The sequence below is a fragment of the Nomascus leucogenys genome, chromosome 11 (genome assembly GCF_006542625.1).
Source record: "Nomascus leucogenys isolate Asia chromosome 11, Asia_NLE_v1, whole genome shotgun sequence".
NCBI classification, from domain to species: Eukaryota; Metazoa; Chordata; class Mammalia; order Primates; family Hylobatidae; genus Nomascus; species Nomascus leucogenys.
In genome coordinates, this window is record NC_044391.1 from 12,521,310 (window position 1) to 12,538,688 (window position 17,379).

Consider the following 17,379-nt stretch of genomic DNA (forward strand, 5'->3'; position numbering starts at 1 on the left):
GATCAAAATGATTGATAGAGGAAATGAAGGTCTCTGGGGAAAGAGAAAATTGAAGAGATAAATTGGTATAGAATGAATCCAGATGTTCAAAAAACAAATGTAATCTAGGTTACACTTTTGTGTAGGTTTTTTTTCCTGTTAAAATGTCTTTATCAGACATGGGGGTCAGATTTTCCAGTAATCACCATCACGGGTACCCACATACTACATTCCACCCATACGTAGGTATTTTTCAAATTCTCCAGAGAGAAAAAAAGATGAGTAGGCCTACGTTATACTAGATTCCATACAACAACATCAGGCTCATCAGTTTATCACGTGAGCATAGGAAGGCAGGTTGTAAGCTGGTTTAAGTGTAAAAGGAAACTAATAGGGCTTTTAGGGAAAATTCTTTCTTTATACTTCATTGCCTCAGCTGCTGTTCAAATGTTACATGCATAGAAGATAAGCACATTTCAGATACTCTAACTTGTTTCTTTTAATCTACTTTAGTGAGGTCTTTAAAGAAACATGGAAACATTACTTTTGCCTAGGGAACTTTTTTTTTTTTTTTGATAAAAGAAGTCTAAAGTCTGATTAAGTACATTCCTAAACGCCTTGATGGAGGAGAAGGCACGTTAGAAGGTTAGACTTAAGTAAAGGCACTGTGAATGAATTGACAGTCGTCCCTGTGTGTGGGGGGGGATTAGTTTCAGGATGCCCACGTGTATCAAAATCAATGCATACTCAAGTCTGGAAACTGGCCCCGCAGAATCTGAGTATAGAGAAAGTAGGCCCCTGGTATATGTGGGTTTTCCATCTTGCAAATACTGTATTCTCAATTCTGGAAACTGGCCCCGCAGAATCTGAGTGAGTATAGAGAAAGTAGGCCCCTGGTGTATGTGGGTTTTCCATCTTGCAAATACTGTATTTTCAATCTGTATTTGGTTGGAAAAAAAAATCGAGATAGATATAAGTAAGTATATCCATGCAGTTCAAACATATGTTGTTCAAGGATTGACTGTATTTGTGTGAGTTGAGGTTTTTAATTGTAAAAGCACTATTTAATCCCAACTTTTATTTCCACAATCCAGAATTCTCTCTTAAAATGTATTTATGACAGAGCCATCTGTCTCTTCCAACTGGATCTTTTAAAAAGCAGAAAACCCAAACTGTGTGGTGACTTTAAATGATAAACTTTTATTCTGAATATACTGTTTTTGCACAAGATTTAACACAACATTTTCTGGGATTATAAATATTTTATAACAGTATTATACAAATTTTTACAAAATGTTTTTATCAGGCTAGATAATTTTCACAAAAGTGTCAAGAGAACAAAATAAAAGGGAGAAAAGATCTATTGTTCACAAAAGCCAGTTGGCCTTTTGCATGAATGCACACCATTTTAATAAAAGTATTCCTAAAAGCATGATCCGACACTCATACAACACAACAAAAAAGACAGCTTTACTGGATCACATTATAAACTCAATTGGCATCTACACAAGACAGTATCCCATTAGTTTCAGTGGAATTTGAGATAACTGTGTGAACTAGAAATAAGGTAGATGAAAGATTGGTAAGAATTGTCTAATTCTCCAAAAATCTGGAATTTTTTCAACACTCGAAACATTATATTGGTTTGCTCTTTACAGAAATGTACTGTGAATATTAACATTCTGCTATGAGAAACAATGCAAGTTTAGATGAAAAAGTATTTAAAATTTTGGGCAAGTGAAATAGTCATTCCATTCTATTCTTTAAAAAAAGTAACAACATCCATTTTGTTTCACTAGGTCAGACTATACCATTAAACATTTTAACGTCTAACATGATCAATGGAATAGATTCAGAGTTTTAAATTAAGACAAAATTTAAGCTTTGTTGGTCACAGACAAAGATTTAAATGAGATTTAAAATACAAGACAGCATCAAATAAGCAAGTAACACTTGGGTTGCAAAGGTCACTTAAAAGGGATACTGCCTATTTGAACCCCATAAGGCCAGTTTTAAAGTTAATAAAAGGAATTTTATAGGAAAACTTACAAATGGCAGCAATACTGTTTTTTTTTTTTCCCAAGTTAAGCAGTAACACCTCAAGCATTAGAAACATGAAAAAAGATCATACTAAAATCTTATAGGCCCAGGACCTAAAAATCTCTTCAATCAAACTTGCTAACTATGTCATGTTAAAAACCTGTTACAAATATGGACCACGGTTGGTGTTTGTTTGGCAGTAATGCTGGTTGTTTAAATGAGGAAAATATAAAGAAATCATTAATGCAAAATTCTTTCTTGTTACTCAACACCATTGCCAAGCTTACTTGAACTCTGTTTTAGTGACTACATTAAGCCACATGAATATAACAAAAATTAGTTAAAGCAGTGTATAAACTTTTTTATTGATCTGTTGTACTGTTCAGTCGTTGGAAATCAATATTAATAACAGGCTATAATTTAAGTTCTTGTCAACATAACTCACAGAAAAATACTAAATGTAATATAATAATTTGATGGGATGAGTGTTACTGTCTTAAAAATATGCTAAAAGCATGAAGACTAATATTAGTCATGGGAACAACTTTTATTCAGCTTGTTCTTACCCAATTTGTAATTGTATTTGTGGTTGTCATATCACTTTATAGCAGAAAATAAAGGTTTATAGCAAAAGTCATGCATGTAAATATATTTTGATGGCAATAGAAATTAAATAGGATCCTGCCAAGAGATGCCAAGTTTAACCGTGATTAATACAATATTTAACCGTGATTAATACAATAACAATGTAATTGATGAAAACATGTAATCGACATTAGCCATGAAAATATATTTAATAGATTTTGAACATAATTTTAAGGTAGTTTGTTGTATGCTGGAAGCAATTCAATTGTTTTAATGTGCATTGTTTCTATACACAAACTAACGATTTTATATTTTGATACCCCCTTCCCAACACTATCATGATTTAAGATAGTCTAGCAAAAATTGAACAATAACTTTTAAATATTTAACAAACAACATGATTTAAACATTGTTACTAGAGTGAGAAGTTTTTTTCTCCACATATATTTTAAATCACTTTGGTGTTTTCTAAAATGTCAATACCAGTAATGAATGACACTACAAAATCACAACAATGCATTAGAAATGGTAACTGATGTCAACTCTTAGAACAATAGTTGGCAAAGTGATTCCATTCCCCCCCCCTTTTTATTGAAAAAAAAAAAAGAATCTTAAATAAAGAAATGTACACAAATGGTACCTAAGGTATATTGGTGGTGGGAGGGAATTACAAATGTATGCAAAGCTAAAAACAAAACAAATATTATCTTTTAAGCTATGTTAAATTATTGGTTATATCTTTGATATGTGGAGCATATTAAAGCATGCTGGATAATGTTAATAACTTTGACTTAAAAAGGATATGTAAGAAAATTTCCAGCATATACACATACCAGTAATTGGCATGTTCCAAAAAAAGAAAAACTGCATTTTATCATAAAAAATATCTACATACGTTCAGCCTTCAGTAAAATTATTAACTATTCTTAGAATTACACATTCATAGTTTTTACCCTTTCTTCAAATACTGTTTGCTCCAGAAAATAATTTTTAAAAGCATAAATAATCTGCTACCATATTAGTCTATAATGAAATATCTGATTCACTACACTAACCATTTTCACCAATGAGGCTGTATAAAAAACAACTTTTATTATTCACAATCAAGTATTCATGTGCATACATAGAGATTCAAGGTTTCCTATTTGTTCAGATTATTGTAAAACCCTTATCAACTTGCATGGAAATTTTGGTCAAACGATCATACCATTTAAAATGGAAGGGCAAAAGCAGCAGTAGCAGGAACTCTTGGATTGTATGTGCTACTATTGAAACGAACAAAGAGGAAACCTAGGATGAATCTTCATTGAGAACATATATGTACTTTTCAAAAAATAAATGTGTCAAATCTGATTTATGTACTTAAAATATCTGTACATAGGTTATCAGGCGAAAGCACGAATCTGTATAAAATTCATTAATTCTCATTTCACCATTTATCTAACCCCAATCATTCAGCATTTACATTGCACAGTATATTCAGAGTAGTTTAACAACATTTTAAAAGATGACTTAAGTGCATTTACACTGCAAGGTTCAGATTCTTACATAACAATAATATCACTCAGTTAACTTTTCAATGACTACACTCTACAGTAAGAGAAAAAAGAACTGAAAAGTTAAAATAGCAGCAGCATCATGCAAAATACCCTTGGTAAACCAAAGTTCATTTTTCACAAGAAAAACATTTCCCCCTCCCCCCGACAAGCTTTTCTTAGAGCATTTTTAAGTATCTGGCTAGCACTACATAACTGTACTGTGAACAAAAGGAACATTACATCAAAGCATTTATTAAGGGCTTGCTTACATTTATGAGGAATTATGTCACGTATTCTAATTTCTCCCTCAAGCACCTTTAGTTTAATAATTTCTTAGTTACTATTTTCAAACCATCAATTCATTACCCCATCAAAATTTAATTGGTCATCAATTGTGTTTTTTTTTTGGCAAAGAAGCCATTCTTCGTAAGGCATTTTATTCATGGCAAATTTTTCATAGAAAATTAGCCATTATTTATATTTCAACAATTTAGACCAATGTTAATTCTCTCTCTCTCTTTCTCTATATATTTCAATAATTGCTACTCAAAGCAGGAATTAATTTTCAACAGAAGAATAAGTGAAGGCAAAAATAATTTCTTTCCCCTTAGAGATTTTCTTAGTAAAATTGCAGCAAGTCAAAATTCCAGGTCAATATCAAGACATTTCCTATGATTCATAAACAATTGTATGGGGAACCCTTTCACATGTAATCACCAACAATGCAACAACAAACTCCCAAGTTTTCCAATAGAGGACACGTATAGGATTTTGCTTTGATGTTACACATAGATGATGCAGCATTCACACACGTTTAAGGATCTGACACCCTGACATGCAGCCAGTGGGTGCCTTAGGAGTCTGCGCCTTAGTGTTATGCCATGGTACAGGCCCAGCTAATGTTTGTCTGATTTTATAGCTGACCCTACGTTAATGTAATTGAGGGCAGGGCTCATGTTTTGGCAGGGTCTGGAGTTTAATTATGCAGATTTGGCTTTTAGAAGGTCATAACAGGCGGTGTGTGCTGCCAGATACCAGCCAAAGTAGTAGAAACTGGATTCCAATGATATACCACAGGGAGGGATTTAATCCAGAAACACCACCACAGTCAGTATAATCCTCCTGTTGTTAAAAAAAAAAAAAAAGAAAAAGAAAACTCTAAAAATCTTGAAAAATATTTAGTAACACACCTTTTAGAGTAATCCATATTTAGTTCACTTTCTGAACTTACCTTATAAAACTGCTTTAATTGAAATCCAAATAAATTACTTTCTCCTAGATTTTATCATTGAGGAATTTTGGATAAAGCAATTTCCCTAGCATCATTTGAGAAATGCTTTAAATTTTTAGTTGTAGATTTTGATGATTATGAAAGAAAATAATAAATGCTGTTTGAATAATATACAAATTTTAAAGAAAAAGCTTTCATAGTATCAAAAATCCTATATATTTATAAATACAAGAAATAAATGTAAAATTTAACAGTAGGTTTTATAATTCCCAAGAATTATGATTTTAGCAACTATGCTCCATATAGAAAAGTTGGGGACTGGTAAAATAAATACATTTCCATTTCTCATATTTCTTATACAATTTATAAGGTTCAACATAGAGTGCAATCATAGCATCTGGACCTTCATCAAGAATTAAAGTAAAATGAAGAATAATGTATTTGAACCATTGATTCAAATACATTATTTGGACACATATAGGATTTTGCTTTGAAAATATATATCCAAGATAAAGAGCTAAGCTAGTAAGAGATTTGCCTTGAGACAACCAAGAAATATGAGAATGAATATACTCACATTAACTCCCCACAGTCTAGCGGTAGCTCATTTAGTTCCCTCTTAATGCAAAAGTATCTTTTATTCCTAGGTTCTATATTTGATAACATTTTCCACATCCTTTAATTCCTTTTAACTTAGTGAATTTCATTTTTAAAAACCTCATATTATTATTTTTAAATTTTATTTCAATAGATTTTGGGGAACAGGTGGTTTTGGTTACATGGATAATTCTTTAGTGGTGATTTCTGAGATTTTGGTGCACCTGTCACCCAAGCAGTGTACAATGTACGTAGTATTTTATCCCTTACCCCCATTCCTCCCGAGTCCTCAAAGTCCATTATATCATTCTTACGCCTCTGCATCCTCATAGCTTAGCTCCCACTTAGAAGTGAGAACATACATACAATATTTGGTTTTCCACTCATGAGTTACTTCACTTAGAAAAATGGTCTCCAACTCCATCTAGGTTGCTGCAAATGCCATTATTTCATTCCTTTTTATGGGTGAGGTGCATTCCATGTTGTATATATACCACATTTCCTTTACTCATTGGTTGATGGACATTTAGGTTGGTTCCACATTTTTGCAATTTTGAATTGTGCTGCTATAAACATGCATGTGCAAGTGTCTTTTTCATAAAATGACTTGTTTTCCTCAGGGTAGATACACAGCAGTGGGACTGCTGGATCAAATGGTAGTTCTACTTTTCGTTCTTTAAGGAATCACCATACTGTCTTCCATGCTGGTTGTATTAGCTTATATTCCCACCAGCAGTATACAAAGTGGTGTTTTTTTTTTGTTTTGTTTTTTTACCGCATCCATTATTTTTTTATTATGGCCATTCGTGCAGGAGTAAGGTGGTATCACATTGTGGTTTTAACATGCATTTCCCTGATAATTAGTGATGTTGAGCAATTTTTCATACGCTTTGGCCATTTGTATATCATTTTTTGAGAGTTGTCTATTCATGTTTTTTTGCCCACTTTCTGATGGGATTATTTGAAAGACCATATATTTAAACATCTTTAAAGAATTTGCTAATCCAAGGTAGATGTTCTAAGAATCGAAATAATAGGTTGAATAATTTTCTTTCAGGATAATTTTACAAAGATTCTAAGCTCCCAAAGAATAAGAACGTTGGCTCTTTTTGTTCACCAGGATTTAATACAGTGCTGCCACATAGTAAATAAAATTATTTCCTTATTGTATTTTAAGGCAGCAGAACTATTTTGTTAAGAAGAAAGAGGCCGGGCGCGGTGGCTCACGCTTGTAATCCTAGCACTTTGGGAGGCCGAGGCGGGCGGATCACGAGGTCAGGAGATCGAGACCACGGTGAAACCCCGTCTCTACTAAAAAATACAAAAAATTAGCCGGGCGTGGTGGCGGGCGCCTGTAGTCCCAGCTACTCGGAGAGGCTGAGGCAGGAGAATGGCGTGAACCCGGGAAGCGGAGCTTGCAGTGAGCCGAGATCGCGCCACTGCACTCCAGCCTGGGTGACAGAGCGAGACTCCGTCTCAAAAAAAAAAAAAAAAAAAAGAGAAAGCTGAGAGAAAAGAATCTATGAAAAAAAATTTGGTTTCAATCAATTTACATCCCAAATCTAAATAGAATCATAAAATAATCAATTCTTAGTCTTTATCCTATTTGACCTTTCAGAAGCATTTGACAAATATATGACATCATCTCCTTGAAATACGTTCTCATGTGTCTGGCTAATGCACTCTTCTGGTTTTTCTTGAAACTTGTTTGTGTATCTCTCCTTGGCTTGACCTCCTTTCTTTCTTGCTCTCTAAAATGTTAGACTTTTCCAGGTGTTACTTCTCTCTCCTTTCTTCTTCCTTTACACTTTGTTCCTAGATGATCTAATCCCCAGTCCTATGGCTTTAATTTCATCTATTTCCTAATAACTCACTCTTTTATATGTTCAATCCTGTATTCTCCTCTGGTCTCTGCATTCATTGATCTCTACTTTCTCCTCTTGTATGTCTCATAGGGATTTCAAACTTGACTTGCCCCTAATATAATTCTTCTGGTATCAGTAAATAGCACTTTTAGAGTAGTAGATAAGGCCAAAGACTACAAGTCTCACTCTGTTACTCAGGCTGGAGTGCAATGGCATGATCTTGACCTCCTTGGGCTCAGGAGATCCTCCCACCTCAGCCTCCTGAGTAGCTGGGACTATAGGTGTGCACCACCACACCTGTCTAATTTTTTATATTTTTTGCAGAGTGGGGGTTTCAGCTGGGAATCCATCCTCTAACTCTAGCTTCAAAATACATCCCCAAACTTACTGCTTGTCACTACTGCAGGTCCAAGTCACCATTACTTCCTGCTTCCACTTTTGCAAAAGCTGCCTCACTTGTCCCATGGCTTCTACTCTGCCCTTTTACAAACGCTTCTCCAAAAAGCAGTCTTCTTAACACCACACATTCTTTCACTCCCTGCTCGACATTTCTCATCATTCTGAGAGCAAAATCTACATTCTTTATTAAGGTCTGCAAAGCCTTATGAGGTCTGGAGCCTGGCTGTCTCATCTTCCCACCTTCTCCTCTCCCGCCTACTCACTCTGCTTCAATAACACTGGCTTTCTCTGCAACAGGCCAAGCTGTTTACTGCCTTTGCGTTTGTTCTTTTTGTTCAGATGCTTTTCTCTCCAGGTAGGGTAAACAGATAAAAAACAGGGTGCCAGTAATAACTGAATATCAGATTTAAAATAAAACAAATACTTTATATAAATGTATTTCATACACAGAAGAGTGGCTAGATACATAGCAACGATTTGATAAATGAATAGTAGGTACTCAATAAAGCAGCACACATTGACTGGTTAGAAACACTATGAGGTATTAACTTAAAGAAGTCATTGTCACTTAACCAGGAGTACTCCCCAGTTATGATTGTTAATTTGAATAAAAATTACCACAAAACAAGACCCATTTGTGTATTAAGAATATAGTTTGTCATCTTTATACTCTACAAATGTGTTATGGAAAGAAAAATATTCTCTTTGGCCCTTATTTCAGTGTTTTTATTTTTATATTTTTTTTTTGTTTCATTTCCTCTGTGTGATGATGAGATATGTCTGTTTCTATTTGGGAGGTGGTAGTTTAGATAAGTTATTTGGGCTCCCTGTGGTCTGCATGTCAATTCACACTGAAAAATGTGCCTTTTAAGTTTCCTGATCATGTCTTCCCACGCATTTTGCATGGTGCAACTCCATGTAATGTATTTCATAGAATCATTTCAAGTCTTATTATGGGATACATTCTAAATCACAAATGCACTGATGTAGGAGCAACTCAGCATTATCTCTGTCCTATAGAGACTGAAATCCCACTGACACCATGACCAGATATAGTAAATCGGTCTGATTTTTAAACGATTATTTAAGTAGAAAATAACAGATTGGTACTTTCAGTTTAGAACATTAAAATGGAAAAAGAATGCAGTGCCAATATTATACATAAATTTATTTTAAAATGTGATAAAACTAATTTTATTAGACTTATAGGGGAACCTCTCTTAAAAGATTGTGTTATTAAAGATATCAACTGAGAATTCTTTATTCCTTTCTTTCTCATTACTCTTTAAAAAATCTAAACCATAGTAAAATTCATATGGTTTTTGCCCCAAAGTTTTCTTTATACAGCATGCGTTACCAGTGGCTAAAATCTTTGGAAGTTACTGTTGCTAAACTCTTACTCTGCCTTTCTTTCCCCATTCAGAACCTGAGACAATTAATTGCATACAGTACAAGCTTAATAATTTTTAATTTATTAAAGAAAATGTTCTGGTCATTTGGCTAAAAGGTTTTTAATCTTTTTTTCTGAATTATAGCCATCATTTAATTTCCTTCAAAATGCCCATCGCTGGTGAAGACAGCCATCACATCATGGACTAACTTTTGAATTCAGGTAAGTCTGTACTAAAGTTACCACCAGCAACTTTGAAGAAAATCTATATTTAAAAATTTTTAGGCATGTAGATACTGCATAATAATAGGAATAATGCCCCTAGCAAATAATTTGTTCTCCTACATGTCACCTTAACACTCTTACACATTAACTCGTGAGATAGGCAGTATATTTATTCAACTCTTTAAACGTAGACAGATTATGTACCCAATAATATGCTTTATAAATTGGGTTTGCATAAAATAATAAATTTCTCAGTGGACAGAATTGGCTTGCTTTACTTCTTTGATTAATAAATGTTAGCTTTTTCATTTGCTTTTGTACTTGAGTCTTCATAAAGCTTGTTATCAAAAAGTCTTGTTTGAACACTTGAGTTCTGATGAAGTCCTCATGGTATGGAGCTTCACAACTGTTTATGTATAATCTATATCCTTCTGGACTCTACAGGGTATAAGGGCCCCTTGGTAGGCTTTGGAGATTACACTACCATTCTACCTGGCTTGTGAGCAGAACCTAATCCAACAGAAATTGCTAGTTTTAGCCAGACTATATTGGAGCATAGACCATAACCTTTATGGTCCTTAATGTGGGAAACAACTGCCAACTAACATTTCAGTATTTTTTGTAAGGATTTTTTTCAACTTAATTGTTTCAGAGAAAATAATACTTCCTTTGATATCATTATATCAACATTCAAATAGCACTAAGTGGATTCACTGTTCTATACTGATAACTGTGTTTTTAAATACTGAAAGCATATCTTGTTAATGTAAAATATACATCATCGATGTTGTGTATTATATAAAGGAATCTCAAATGTTTTCTTTTGAAGGATATAGATTATACTTCCACAATTATGAAGCTCCATACCATGAGGACTTCATCAAAACTCAAGTGTTCAAGAGTTTTTGATACAAGCTTTATGAAGACTTAAGTCACACACACAAGTACAAAAGATTAGCAAATGAAAAAGCTAACATTTATTAATCAAAGAAGTAAAGCAAGTCAATCATTGTCCATTGAGAAATAATTTTATGCAAACACAATTTATAACGCATATTATCTGGTACATAAATATCCTAGTTGAGTCCATGGTGATATATAATTATTGCCATGATAGGTTTATAATTATGGTTCAAAGGAAGTATCTTAATAGGAAAATGTTATTTTGGTGGGAGGGGGGGTCCTTAGGTTAAAACAATTTTTAATTCACTGTTGATATATATATATATATATATATATATATATATATATATATACACACACACACACACACACACATATATTTTGGAAATGGAGTCTAGCTCTGTGATCTAGGCTGGAGTGCAGTGGCATGATCTCAGCTCACTGCAACTTCCTCCACCTCCTAGGCTCAAGCAATTCTCCAGCCTCTAGCATAGCTGGGACCACCATGCCCGGCTAATTTTTGTATTTTAGTAGAGATGGGGTTTCACCAGGTTGCCCAGGCTGGTCTCGAACTCCTGACCTCAGGTGATGCACCCACCTCGGTTTCCCAAAGTGCTGGGATTATAGGCTTGAACCACTGCGCCCAGCCATTGCTATAGGTTTTTAAGAGAAAGGTAAAAAGAGAGCTGGCCTACTCAAGAGCAATACTTAGATATTTTTTAGTGTAATTGATAACCTATAAATCTTACCTAAAAATTCTATGATTGACAGAAGTAAGCTTTTGAATCAAAAGGGAAAATAAGCACAATTATAGAAACATAATTTGATTACACTTTTCTTGTGTAATGGCTGACTACCTATGAACTTTAAGGAATCAATAATATTTCAAATAGTTGCCTATATATCAATCAATTCTATATATCAATTTTTAAAATATGTATATGAAGATATTAAAGCAACGTTTCCTTACTTCGGAGTCTTTTGCCATGAAAACCATTCTTTTATTATCCCAGAAGACTTGTGGTTATTTTCTGAGACTCCCTCTGCTATTCTACTCCCCACCCTCTATCACCCCTGCCTGTGAATTCACTCCATTCATAGTAACGGCCACATCTCCATCTAGTGGCTTCCTAATCAATGACTACCTGGAAACCAATGACAAACAACAAAAGTGTGTGCTCTAGTAACACAATCATGATGATTCCAGAGCATTAGAAAAGAAATTGCAAAACAGTAAATGCAAATCCAAGCCCCAAAACATCTCTTTAGTAGTATTGAATATAGAACTCAGAAATTTCTTAAAAGGTTAATTAATAATTTTGGGCTAGATAATATAATAAAATAAAATGAACTTAGAAACTGGAAGCACTTATTCTAAAATATTTCAATAAGAATATTTTGAGAGTAAAAATCTAAAGTTATTTAAGTCAGATTTATTTTAAAAAGTAGAAAAATCTGAAAGGGATTGAAAGAGTGCATTAAATTTGTGTTGGCATCTTTTGTAAATAAATAGAGATAACCACCTCTAAAAATTGTCATTAGGTAGTTCTCATAAAATACCATGAAGCATGTATATCTGTCTCTGCAATGACAATGATTTTTACATAAATATCGAATATGTTTCATTTAGGATTAGACATTTACATGCCATTTGAAATCAGCTATTTACAAAACAACAACATTGGTCCTGAGATTTTAATAACCTGGTTTCAGGAACATTAATATTGCAGATTTAGGAATATGGGTGATTTTCTACAATTTCAAGCCAAAAACAAAGGAAAATTAGAGAAAGTGACTGACCATCCACACCACATGAAAACTTGCAGTAAAATGAAGATAGGAGCTGACATCATGGTACAGGCACGACTCGTTGTGCATTTAAGTTGATCCTATTAATAACGGGCAAAGTAGCAAGTATAGGAAAAGGAAAGAAAACACAGAAAAGAAGACATACAAGATGAGATTTCATGCAATTTGCTGGCAGTTAACGTGAGTCTCCATCCAGAGCAGATTCACAGTGACCATTGCAAATAAGCATTACCAAAATAACTCCACTGCTAAAGAAACACAAGATATTATGAGCACACCAAGCTACTGAGCAACAGTTGTACTTTCACACACAACCCATTTATGGGAGCTTCAATTGCTGAACATTTTTGTCTTAATCAAATCTTTTTAATGCCTTGATCATAAGATATAGCCTCCTAGAATAATATTTTGGGCAATAGGGTTTTTATGTCATTTTTCAAGTTCATCTGAATTTAATATTCGTACTGTCAAAAAACTGGTGACGAATAGTAGTTGATGAGCGAAGTTTCTCTAATGAGTGACATGATCCTTGGCCCTTCATAAAACATTCTTTGGGAAATTTTACATGGGCAACCTGCTGAAGATGTAGTAGACAGAATAACAGGAGTCCGCCTATCTGGACTTTATATATTTTAAAAAAGAAAACTCTTAGTTGCAATGTTGAATTACTCTCCCTAGCGAGGATCAATAATCCCTCACAGAGATAACTGGGATTGACTGGCTAATACATCTTGCATTTTTAGTCCCCATCACTGATTTCATTACTTCTTTGCTCTATTTTTAATTTATATTATCTAATTGCATAATATTATCTGTGAAAATGTTTTGTCCTTTCTGGGACAACTGCAGCCATGTATTTGAGTAGGTAAACCTAAATAACTCAAACAATTTATGAGATAATGCTTTACAAGTTTGGATGCTCATTGGTGTGTGCAAGCCACTTCATGCAGTGGCACACGTTGAAGAATCAGAATTGGGAAGTATTGTATTTAAAATTAGTTAAAAAGAGGTAGACAGAGATTTTTATGTAGACTTCATCTTTGAGAATAGATTAATATTTCTTAAGAATTTTAAAAGCATAAAGCTAATGTAGTACATACTGATGACGTATTACCTACCTTGTATATAATCAATACACAGTAAGTCAGAATAGTATTTATTAGGGAAAGATAGCTGAACTATAGGAAAAGTAGTAAGCCATCTTTAGGTGACATATATTAAATATGATTTGTAATATTTTATCAAACCCTATGTAATTGACCTGATCTAATTTCAAACACTAGAAAAAGAAATTAGTACAATTAAAGGAAATAATACAAGTCTAATATGTGATAGAATCAGAAACCATCCAAAAGAAACTAGAACTCTATAATAATAAGACAATGGCTGTATAACAGGTTTTTCAATTCACTGAAGACAAATATAACTAACAAAAATATAATAAAATTAACTTTTATATCTTCAGGATTGGAATATAAATGGAGGCAACAAATTTAACATTTACTGTGAGTTAAATTGATTGCAATTGTGTTTGAAAGCACAATTTCTGTGGGAAGGACATATAAAAGAAGCAACTGTTTATGCTAACCATGAAAACGACTGAAATGAAAAAAATCTACCAGCAAGTATGTCATGTTAATGAGAAAAACTATGGTTAAGACATCATGTTTGAGTTAAAATTGCAATCTGTCTCCTTGAATTCTTACGGACTGTGACCATTAATTTATAGTATTTTAATCCAGTAGAAGTGTGATCTTACCAAGACATTGTTATCAAAGCAGACATCAGGCCCTTTTCGGTATCTGGGTTGCTTAACCATGTCACAAGGATTTGGACCATCAGCTAAAAAGAGACTTGTTAAGGAGTCTAATGTTGTTTTTTTCACATGATTAAACATAGATACAATGCAATGTATTTCCCAAAACATGTAAGAGATAACTTATATATCATTACTCTCATCTGACACAATTCAAGTACCTAGGAATTTAAAGAACTAAATTGTGAATTATCCTTTTCTGGGGCATGTGTAGCATAATTATTCTTGACATTCCAACCAAATTTTGAGTGAGGAATCAATTCTGCCTTTGCAAGGTGATCAGAGTAGTCTAATAGTTTTCTCTTTGTGAGCATAAACAATGTGACAAGATTCAAAATGCATTAAGATGGTTTTCCTTTCCGGATAGCTCTGATGTCAAAGGATACAAGTCTGCTCCGCCTGTATGAGCAGTCGTGTGTCACATGGACATGTCCCTTTGCTCTCAACCATTATGAATATTAAGTTGGTGTTCATAAGCTTTTCTCCATGAAAGATTCTGCAAAATAAATATGGTATCACAGAAAATGAGTATCTTTTCCAAAACAAATAGAAATCTTTCAGAATCTTACACATTAAAGAGAAAATATGACATTTGAAACATAAACCATTCCCAGCACAATAGCAGTATGATTTTAGAAGAAAAAAATGTTTCATTTATTAGCGTGAACGTATTACCTACGTCAAATGAATAAAAAAATTGCAATTTATGTTTTATGTGTGACCATTTTAAAGTACTAGTCCTCATTGCAAAATAAGCACTATTTAGTTGTTGATGCACATAGAAAAAAGTTTTTCTTTACACATACAAAGAATTGTGATACTTATGCCAAAGTTGCCTTATTTTGCAGATAACACAACAGGGAATACAAAAATGTCTAGGCATCTTGCCCAACCTAAGGGCAGAGAAAAGTCTGGAACAGTGCTATTAAGCAAACTTTCTGTGAAGATGGAAAAGTTGTTTGCACTGTCCAATATGGTAAATACTAGCCATTCAAGGGTATTGGGCACTTAAAATGTGACAAGTGTGACAGGCACAAAATTTTAATTCTAATTAATTTAGCTGTAATTGAAATTTCAATAGCCACCTATGGGTGGTAACTACTGCATTGGACAACACAGACATGGACAGAATCAAGGGTTTTGAATTCCATCCCCCGTTTTGTCCACACCTTAAGCTGCTCTTACTTTAGTAACCAACATAAAAAATTTAAATATATCACTAAAAAAGTAATTTCTTTATCATTATACATTTTGCAGAAAACCCTGTTAAGCTTTGATTTCCATAAAGCAAATCAAAAGGAAAGTATGATTCAATTTAATGTCTTGGTTATATTGACCTTCACTTTACAATTTAACTTACTTCTTTAAGCACACATTGCTCTTGCTGGATGTCAATTAATAAAAGGCCAATGACTGTGAAACTCTGATGTATCCAATAAACATGCCACAATCCCATTTCCTGAAGTCCATAGCCTGATATGCTAATCTCCTCTAAACAAGATAGTCTGCTTTTTTGTGAGTTCATGCTTGACTCCTCCTTCCCTTTCCTCTCCTTTTTATATACTCTACCTCCTCCTTGGACATAAAGGATTGCTAAAGAAAGAAAGAAAACATACTCACCACGTCTACTAAAAATTCATGATAGGTTGCTTAGCCCCTCTTGCAAAATTTTTTTTTTTTTAACTATTCTGGCACTTTCATAATCTCAGATTACCTCAACTCCTCCTATTTCTTCTTCCACTATGGTAACATTTCTTCTAGAATAATCTGCCCTCCACCTCTAAAAACAAAGTGTCTCTACTCTGTGCTTTGTAAGCTGTGACTTGCTGCTCTCTTCTCAGGAATCCTGTCACATTAATTGTTACTTTCCCCTCAAAATCCCCATCTCGCCTTTCTCCTCTGTCCTCATTACAACAAAATTAAATTCTCCATCTCTTTTTAAAAGATATTTTATGGATACTGACTGACATTAACCATGACCTAAAAAAACTGTATTTTTTTTTTCCCAGTTCCTTCAAATTCAAATAAAGACCACATTCAGTTCTTCAAGTCAGAGAAGACTAGAAGTAAAAACAAAACAAAACAAGACTTTTTTTTGTAAATCTGTTCAGTTACCATGTAGAAAAATAAATAATATTTGGCTTAGAATTATTTAGAATTACTAATATATTTAATAACTTTATATTAGAAATTTTTAATATGGGTTATTTTAGGAAAAACAGTTAAAATATAATCAAATTTCTCTATGTTCTGCCTAAAGAGAAAGGAATTATCTTGATCATGTAATTATTATTATAGTTGAAGAAATAACAGCTTATCAAAGTTAGAATTTTAAAAATTATAAATTTTAAAAGCTTACAGAGAAACTAAAGATCTCTGACATTTTCAACTTAAAAAAGTTACATCTCTGACTCCAACACAATTTTCAGTTTTTTTCTGTAATGATTATAACAGTATATACAACTTCTTAATGAAATAGGACTACTCCAGAAATAAATTACCTGGAACAGTTTCCACAGTCTAATACACCGCTGAATGATTTACTATCGTTATCGAAGAAATACTGGGTTTGTTCAGTGATGCAGCTCTGCTTGGACAGGGAGGCCGTGAAGTCATCATCTTCCATCTCAACTGGGGTGGGGGTGGGGGGGCGGGGTGAAAACAAAGAACACCATTAGGAGGGGCCTCTGTAGTCACTTCCCTGGAGTCTTCACTTCTCACAGAGCAAAATAAACGTGTAAGACCAGGACGCCTCGACTGGCTTCTTTACTGCTGTGTAATATCGTGGCAGCCCATAATAGATGCCTGATATCAATAGAATAAATGAATTCAAATACAAGATGGCTATGAGATCAAGCCAGTGTGACCTAGGTAATTTCTAAAACATTAGGAAAGGTTGGACAAAAAGTTTCTAGCTCTAAAATTATGAGATGCGTGACCTGTTTTCTCTTTCTCACACAAATATTCTCTGAATTTGTTGAACTTCAAGCACATCCCAAAAG

The 17,379-nt window shown here is 33.6% G+C and overlaps 1 protein-coding gene across 3 annotated transcripts in view; it reads right to left on the bottom strand.

Annotated features, from left to right (window-relative positions):
• Positions 1 to 1,159: 1,159 nt before the first annotated feature.
• The window catches only part of CACNA2D1 (calcium voltage-gated channel auxiliary subunit alpha2delta 1), a 504,363-nt gene continuing 488,143 nt past the window's right edge, over positions 1,160 to 17,379 (bottom strand). For all 3 annotated transcript variants that reach the window (XM_030822006.1, XM_030822005.1, XM_030822007.1), the window contains 4 exons: positions 16,879 to 17,008; positions 14,764 to 14,873; positions 14,321 to 14,403; positions 1,160 to 5,264 (listed from right to left, as the gene is read on the bottom strand). In XM_030822006.1, coding sequence (XP_030677866.1) covers positions 5,148 to 5,264; positions 14,321 to 14,403; positions 14,764 to 14,873; positions 16,879 to 17,008 — 440 coding nt within the window. In that variant the 3' untranslated portion in view covers positions 1,160 to 5,147. The remainder of the gene's footprint in view (positions 5,265 to 14,320; positions 14,404 to 14,763; positions 14,874 to 16,878; positions 17,009 to 17,379) is intronic.